Source organism: Chrysemys picta, chromosome 2 (assembly GCF_011386835.1).
Source record: "Chrysemys picta bellii isolate R12L10 chromosome 2, ASM1138683v2, whole genome shotgun sequence".
In the NCBI taxonomy this organism is placed as follows: domain Eukaryota; kingdom Metazoa; phylum Chordata; order Testudines; family Emydidae; genus Chrysemys; species Chrysemys picta.
In genome coordinates this window covers 64891914-64900659 of record NC_088792.1, presented here as the reverse complement: position 1 = coordinate 64900659, position 8746 = coordinate 64891914, and the positions used below count along the sequence as shown (strand labels likewise).

The 8746-nt window shown below is 43.2% G+C and overlaps 1 protein-coding gene across 1 annotated transcript; it reads left to right on the top strand.

Annotated features, from left to right (window-relative positions):
* Positions 1 to 2374: 2374 nt before the first annotated feature.
* Positions 2375 to 5464, top strand: LOC101947485 (cytochrome c). The gene is made up of 3 exons (XM_005290876.5): positions 2375 to 2973; positions 3699 to 3875; positions 4105 to 5464. Exons 2-3 carry the CDS (start codon positions 3707 to 3709, stop codon positions 4251 to 4253), a joined length of 318 nt encoding a protein of 105 aa, XP_005290933.1. The 5' UTR covers positions 2375 to 2973; positions 3699 to 3706; the 3' UTR covers positions 4254 to 5464.
* Positions 5465 to 8746: the final 3282 nt, after the last annotated feature.

Sequence of the window (8746 nt, the reverse complement as noted above, 5' to 3'; positions counted from 1 at the left end):
CCAAGTATGTGAATGTTTCTACACTGGTGAAAACATAATCCTCTATCCGTACTGGTGATAGTGAGACAATATTAAAGGTCATGATATCTGTCTTATTGTGATTGATTTTCAGTCCAATTTGCTGGCTGAATGCATTGAGTAGAGTTGTTTTTTCTTGTATATGGTGTTAGATATGTGATAGGAGAGTGAGATCATCTGTGAAGTCCAGGTCTTCAAGGGATGAGAAGGGTGTCCATTTAATGCCTCTTGGCATGTCTTCTGTTGTATGCTGAATTGCCCAGTCAATGGCAATGTTGAGGAGGATTGCAGACATGACACACTCCTGACATACTCCTGTTTTTACTTCAAAACTGAGCTCACTGTAATCTATCCTACATGTAAAGTTGAAATAAAAGCTTTTGATGATGTTGATTATACGGAGAAGGATTCCATATGCCCACAGAATGCACCATAGGCTGGTCCTGTGAATGCTGTCAAAAGCCTTCTCAAAGTCTTTATGTAGAGCTGCTGTTGCCATTCTAAGAATTGTTCTATTATGTTTTGTAGAGTGAAGATCTGGTCTGTGCATCCACGCCTGTGTACTTTCAACATTACTTTATAATGTAGAACGCTGGGGAATGAGAAAGTATGACATGTCTAAACTGTCTTCATTCCATACAGCCTGCCTCAGAAAAATCCTCCATATCTTTTGGCCCAGAACAATCTCAAACCAAGATCTATTGACACAGTGCAGCCAAGAGGATATGAGCACCATCATTGCCAGGAGGCGTTGGAGAGGGATTGGCCATGTGCTTTGGATGGAAACTGATTCCACCACCAGAGCAGCAATAAGATTAACACCTGAAGGCAAGCAAAAACGAGGCTGCCTGAAAACAACATGGCAAAGAACTGTGGAAGCTGACCTGAAAAACCTGGGGCACAGCTGGGGAACCATTGAAAGACTTGCCAGAAACAGACAGCAGTGGAGGTTGCTGCCTTAAATGCCAGAGGCGTAATGGGAACATGATGATGATGACCATTCAAAAATCATGATTTAGGACACTATATCACTAGGTTGGTTTTTAAAATCATGATTTTAAAAAACTTAGATCAATTTTATTTGCATTCTGGCTGGTTTTGAATGTTTAAGATCCACATGGGTCATGTTTTCAAGGTGTTTGTCACAATTAGAGCCACTGAACTTATTTTTTTATTAAAATTGAGATTCTCACATAATCACAATTCCAGAGCTGCCCTCAAGAGATACACTAAATATCACAAAAACTGCAATAAAATCCCAAGACTTGGCAACACTGCTTAGTTTAATTTTTCAACCTTCGTGTTGTATTGACAATGGTTTTGCTTTTAATTTCCTAGTTTCCTATGTCCTTAAAAGAGGAAAGGGCTAAAAACACCCTCTAAGCTGCTTTAAGAACTTATAGTGGCATAAAGTCTTAAGCTGCTCTAAGTCTCTGAAGTGGACTGGTGCCCATTGACATCCATTCAAAAGTGCCCTCTTCTTTGTCTACCCAGGACACAGTCCTCAAATATTTCTAACTTACTTTATAGCCAGTGTGTTTTGGCCTCCAAGCATAGATATGACATGCTCTTTGGTGAACATTACATACTGAGTTTCAAAATTAAGCTGTTTCTGAGTTGTGCCTGGAAAAAGAGTGGCAATATTTTTATTTTTATAGTAGAAACTCTTTTTTAAAAGCTTTTCTTTAACTCAAAAGAACTGAAGCAATTTTTGTCAAAACCCTTTAAAAAATTCCTCTCAGCATAGACATCAGAGTTTCACATGAATGTGCCAGGGATTAGCATTTGAAAATGAATGCCACGATTCTCCTGTCTTGCACCACATGTGCCCATTCAGACCTCTGCAGAACAAGTGTGAAAAACTGCAGTTCTGATTTAGGCTACATCTACCTTTAAACTGCAGCTGCACCGGTGTAACATGTCAGTGTTGATGCTTACTATGATGATAGGAAGGGTTGTCCTGTCATCCTACCCTTGAGAGCTGCAGCTACACTGATCTAACTTTTCAGAGTAGCCCAGCCCTTAGTAGCCTTTTGCACAGATGTAAAACACACAGTCCGGGTCTACACACAGAGTTGCACTGGTTTAACTACAGGCGTGATTTTAACCCAACATAGTGAAATCAGGGCAATTTTGTGTGTAGACCCGGACTGTGTGTTTTACATCTGTGCAACATTGATGTCAGCTTGTCTGGCAGCTTGCTAACGCAGCATAATCCCTTTTAGACCAAGGGAAGCCTTTCCACACAGGGACCTGCCTGGGTTTGGTTCAACCAGTTAAACAAACCCGATGCCTGTTGTCACGCAAGGCAGTGGGAGTCAGGCCCCGGCCTGGACGTCACGTGCTCTCCAGCCCTGGCTGGGAAGCACGTGGTGCAAGTGACCAGCCCTGACCCACCGCCGCTCCGCAGCCCGGAGGCTGAGGGCTCGCAGCAAGGGAAGCCCCGTTTCCCGCCCGCGCGTTGCGGGATTCCCGGCTCGCATCACTGCTTAGGCTCCTCCGCCAGGGCCCGTAGAAAGAGGCAGCACGTGACTTTACCGAGGTACATGCTGAGGACGCAGCCTCACCTTGCACCGCTGACCTTTGCGTCTCACTGTTGTACGCATGCGCAAAGGTCTCGCCTCCTAGTCGCGCCCTCGTACCTCTTACGTATCCTCACATACGTCATGCGCCATTTCGTAACGAGGATAAGGCGGAGACCGGGTCTACTTGGAAGCCACCTATCCTGCTGTTAACGTTTTGTGACGTTTGTCCTGATGGACACGTAAGGAAACAAATCAAAGTTTCCCAGGGCGGCACCTGATTGGCCAGCACTTCGAGTGGGCGGGCTGACTGCCGATGCGGTTTGGTTGCAGTGGTACCGGCTACATAGGCTCGGGTACGGCGTGTCCTTGGGCTCAGACAGCGAGCGTGGGACAGAGACAATAGCGGTCGGAGGGCGGAGAAGGCCGGCAGGTGGGTGCCGCGAGGAGGGGGTTCCCGTGGGGAAGGGGGTTGCTGGTGCTCTGGTCTCGGTCGGGCCGGCGCGGGGCTCGGGCTGCCCGGGGGAGGGGGTCCGGCCCGGGCTGCAGCGGCCGCTTCGCGCCATCCCGGCATCACCCCGACCTTGGCTCTTCCCGCGCCCCCTGCTCGGGCCCGCATCGCACCCGGGCTGTCTCCCCCCACGGTGTCCGGCCCAGCGGAAGTGCCGTTTCCAGTTGGGGCCCGGCTGCTGGCTGGGGCCACCGCCAAGGTCAGCCTGAAGCGCGACGGGCCGGGACCCTTCAGTCCCAGGAGTGGTACCGGACACGCTGCGGGGCTCGGGGCTGCCCTCTGCCGCCGCGCGGGACCGTGTCTGGCTGGGCTGCGAGCGGCTCCATTGCAGCGCCTTGCAGCCTCCCTCGATGTCCCTGCCCGGGGCGCTTGTCAGGTCCCTGGACGCTCTGTGGGGAGCTGTTTCCCGAGCCTACAGGCAGCTGCTTTCTAGTCAGAACGAGCTTTGTAGCTTCTAAGTCCTAAAGCCAAGAGAACAGTTGTCAAGCCCTGCTAATTTTCTTGTTGGGTGTATGAAATGATATCTGAGGATTTTTAGACAGGTCGGTCCTCTCCAGAACGGCCTCGCCTAAGAATATACATATGCTTTCCTGCCTCTTCTAAAGTGCACCAAAAACGACCTGACCTTGGTATTGTTTCCTTTTCAGCATTGAAAATGGGAGACATTGAAAAGGGCAAGAAGATCTTTGTTCAGAAATGTGCACAGTGCCACACAGTTGAAAAGGGAGGCAAGCACAAGACTGGACCCAACCTGAATGGCCTAATTGGACGGAAGACTGGCCAAGCTGCGGGCTTCTCTTACACAGAAGCAAACAAGAACAAAGGTAAAACTAAAGTGTTACTCTTCCAAGTTACATGGAAGATGTAGAATGGTAACTGAGTGATGGCCGACATCCAGCTGCCAATGGCAGTAGTTCTATAAGTATTATATTTGGTTTAATTTAAAATGTTTGCCTTTAGATAAGTGATTTTTGAGGAAAAGGTTAATTATTTCAAATGTGTAATTAATGGCTCAGCTTATAAATCTATATTAACAACTTTAATTGTTTTTAGGAATCACCTGGGGTGAGGAAACACTGATGGAGTACTTGGAAAATCCGAAGAAGTACATCCCAGGAACAAAGATGATTTTTGCTGGCATTAAGAAGAAGACTGAGAGGGCAGACTTGATAGCATATCTCAAAGATGCCACTTCTAAGTAATAGTTATCTGCTGCCTTATTTATTTCACAACAGAAAAGGAAATGAGTGTTTCTGTGATGAGATTGGTTTTTAAATTTTTTCTATTTTTACATGCACTATATTAAACCTCTTAAAATCTGTCTCATCAGCTAGAGAATGTTGCTTATGGATGGTTGTTAAAGAATACATTTGTTTGGCAGTCGTAGCTTCTGGGAATACATTTAAATTGGATTGGGCTTGAATGAGTACAATCATGTTCTATGTTTTGTAGTCATTCCTGATCATGCAATTAAAAAAAGAAAAGTTTTTGTGCTTCCTTCATTCTAAAGAGTATAACCAGATATTAGTCAATAGTATGGTGGTTCTGACAGAGGTCAGCTCTTCAAAAAAGAGAAGAGCAGTTTCTTGGCATTCCCCACGCCTCCTCTTCTCCATTATGTCTCTTCCCACCAAGAAGATCAAACAAGGGAATTAATTTGACTACAATACTTAATAGAGCTATATCACTGAGTAGAGGGACATTTGTTTTTCGTGAGAACTAGCAATGCAGCTTTTTTTTTATTTCATAGCCTGACAGGCAAACTGGGCAAAGTCCCAGCTACTTTGATAGTGTCCGCTATCGGAAAGCCTTACCTGGCTTATGCAAATTATTCTGATTTCATTCTGCATGATACAACGCATGCCCTGTCGACAAAAATTTCTTCATAATGATTGAAATGCTCTGTTTCATAGGAACTTTTTAAAGGGACAGTTAACTTAAAACTGCTCAGAGCCTAGTGACTGTCCTAGATGTTAAATATCTATTATGGCTCCTGAAAGAAGGATCCACCCTGTTGTGAAAAGGTTATTAACAAGTGCTCTGGGAGTTAGCAAGGTACAATGTAAAAACTGTGCTTGCATCTGTGAGCAAGGACTCTTATCTAGCTAATATTTCTCATTAGTACCTCTAATCAATTGGATAGAGGCAATTTCTGTTCAACAGGTGCAGGAATTGCACTTGCAGTATTGAAGAAGGAAATGAAGACTTCCTCTCTGCCTCAAATGCTGTTTGCTCACTTCTGAAAACTTGATTTTGCAAAGTGTAAAATGGAATTTTTAAAAGGTTCAACTGTTTTCTCCATAGACAAAACTGAATTGTTAGGATAAATGTATTTATTGTGTACCACCCACTCAGACACATGATGAGGTTACGTGTGCTTGATACTATAAATTAAAAAACCTTCCCAGCAGAATACTTCCTGAATGTCTGAAATTATTAACTGAGAAGTGATGGGGTCATAGCTCAAAGCTGTGTGGCTGCACTATGGCACTAGGCTTCTAGGAAGCAAGAGTAATAGAGGGATCGGCAGGGGGGGGGGGGGGGGGGAAGCAAACCACTGAGTGGTTGGGTATGAAAAATATCCATGTGAGGAGGAGATGTATGGGGAAAAAAGTCTTACCAGGCCATCACCTAGGCAGGACAACATGTCTTTTATTGGAAAGCTTTTTTTCCCCACAACAACAAAGTGATGATTTACTTTGCAGTATATTTTAATATAGTCTTCTGATGCTTTAATTCCTTTTGGTACATATTCAGATTCTGAATTTTCCCCTTATAGTATCCCTTAACTTTATTTATATCTTACTATGACCCATTCCTTAGTTTTCCTGGAAAATAGTTTAAATAAGTAACATAATTTATTTAAAAAAAAAAAAAAAATCTTGTCTTTCCAATGCTAACGGAAACGCTAATAGCACTCAACGGTTGAGAAGCTACAGCCTTCCAATGCTGGCCTAAGGTAAGTGTTGTTACATCTTAATGCTGGCTTAACTTCTGTAACTGCTAAAGAATTATTAAAACTTGGAGCAGGAGGGGAAAGCTCACTTTAGCCCTTTATGCACTCATGTACCAGTTAGTACTTTTATCATAAAGCGTGCTCAGTAAAGTAGCAATACTTAATGAGACATAACAGAACTTCATCTAACATGTAATTTTAACACACACTAAACTTTATTTAAAATACCTGCACTTCATAATTACTGAATAATAAAGTATCTAAAAAGATATCTGGCACCTACTCTCTCCACTTCGGGGGTAATATAGTGCCAACCTACCCACTAAGACTCCTCAAATGCTATAATGCTGCTGAAAGCACATTGAATTTGCACTCTAGCTAGGTACTTTTAGCACTCTGTGTTGCATGAATGCCTCAAAAATCTGTGAAGTTATTTTACATCACCTTTCTCAGGCAGGGAACTACTATCCCCATTCTACAGATATTAAATAATGTGCTTAGGGAAGTATTGTAGAGCTAAGAATTTATTCACAATCTCTGCTTTACCTACAAACCTATTCCTCCTCCTAGGCACTAAAATACTGGAAGAGTACCAAACAGCATTTTTACTGGCTCTGTAGCCCCTACCTGTGCATACCATTATGTACACATTCCTGCAATAAGGCCTAGTACTCTGCAGCAAGATGGAACTAAATACTTCAGCAAATGGGTAACGTGGCAGAAGGGTCAGGTATATTCAGAACTAGCGCTTTATTTAATAAAATCTCTTAAAGTGCTCTATTGAGCTTGAACTGCTTATACATTTTCAGTATGTTGTAGGCTTTTGCACTGAAAATGCAAACCTGCATTGTTAAAGTTGGCGGGGAGGATTGGAGAAAGCTGGCAGAAAGGTAGGAGACAGCTGAAGCTTTTGATGCATCCCCTATTACTTTCACCACTTTGGGGAAGATATGGATGGATGGGCTGGAATTTCTCATCCCATCTCCCATACACACTCCCCAACAAATCCTTCACAATTGTTCTGCTAGATAACATTACCCACCATTTACTGCTATATCCAATGTTGGATAAACACATTTGCTTAATGGTTTTACCAAATAGATCAGTAATGAAATACTTAGCAACAGTGACATTAAGATGTCATCAGGTTTCAGTTAATACCCCACTGAGATTAATGTAAATCTAGTCTTAATTTGTTTCAGACTGGCTGCAGCTTCAGGCTTTGGTGCTGAATTATTGTCTTTCTTCACAAGTGTGAGGGTAGGTTTATTTATTTTTTAAAATAAAAGCTTAGATGCTGGAGCACAGATGGAGCCATTTCAGTATTTGTGCAGTTACATATGTGCCGGGTTGTGCATTCCTGCCAATCTGGGTGAATATCTCCCATCATGATCCTTTTTTATAGTTATTTGGGATTGTATGCTACTTACTTACAGTGAGGTGGTTATATCCTTTTCCTTTTGTGGTTAATGTTTAATCTTCCCCTGTGCCCTCCCCCACACTCCCTGAAGTGCATGTCATCTTGGACAATTATCTGTAATGCAGTAGAACCTAGGGTTCCCAATGAGGGATCAAGGCCCCAGTTGTGCTAGGCACTTTACAATCCAATAACAAAAAGATAGTAAACTTTTCAGGCAGGAACTGTCTCGATGTATTGCACCTTAAAACTGCCCTCACCCTGTACAAAAGCATATTGTATGTAATGATACATTAATTCATGTGTTGAGATGGTCACTGACTAAATATGGAGCGTTAAGACACCATCCTTGTCAAAAGGCTTTTCACTTTAAGCAAATAATAGAATATAGGGATAGATTAGGACCCCACAAAGGCTATTAGGTTGCTATGAAGTCTAATGAAACACTGATATAAAACAATCTTCTCTTGCTTACTATGTTTAACTTTTAACAATTTTTGCTAGTTTTTTTTATATTTCCTGACTTTGACTACTCTACTTCTCCCTCAGGGGGAAGCTCTGCTCCCAACAGCCCATCCTGTTACAAATGAATTCATCTGTTCAGTTTAATGAAAGATTGGAATTTAATCAACATTTCTTTTGCTTTAAGGGACTTGGGGGGGCGGTTATTGTGCATTCTTCTTTTTGGTACAAAAAGTAGCACTAATGAGGCCGAAGAAACACCCACATTAATTTATTTCTGTTCTATACTGTGGTGGCTCAGATACAGAGACCAAACCTAAATCTGCAAAGGTAGATGCCTAAATCCCAGTTTTAGGCTCCACTGTAGTCCACAAAACTCCTGCTGAATTCTAAATGGTCCACTGACTATTTCAGTATTTATCCACAGTGAAACAGTCAGTGGTCTAGGGGGGGCAAGAGAGCGAGCAAGTGAGAATAACTCAGTAGTCCAGTGATTAGAGTACCCATCTGGGAGATGGAGAGCCCTGTTCCAGTGCCCATGCTCCAATCACTCTTTTTTGTTGTTTAATCTGCAGTGGAATAGTTTCAACAGGAGAGACTGAGGGAGCCTCACATCAGAATATGCCGTTGCTCAGTGATTACAGCAGCCATGGGAGAGATGGGTGAAGATCCACATTTAAATTCTTTCTCCCCCCTCTGTGGGGAATTGAACCCAGGTCTCCCATATCCCAGCTGAGTGCTCTAACCACTGGCTTAAAAGTTCAGGGCAATAGCACCCGCTGCCGCCACCACTTTTTTTCTCCTCTGATAATTGCATGTGGCGCAAGGCAGGGGTCTAACTCATTCCTGCAAGAAACGCC

Excerpts from the sequence above, each read along its gene's own strand:
- LOC101947485 (XM_005290876.5), top strand. The coding sequence starts at position 3,707 with ATGGGAGACATTGAAAAGGGCAAGAAGATCTTTGTTCAGAAATGTGCA. Across the intron at positions 3,876-4,104 it reads AGAAGCAAACAAGAACAAAG|GAATCACCTGGGGTGAGGAA; the intron begins GTAAAACTAAAG and ends AATTGTTTTTAG.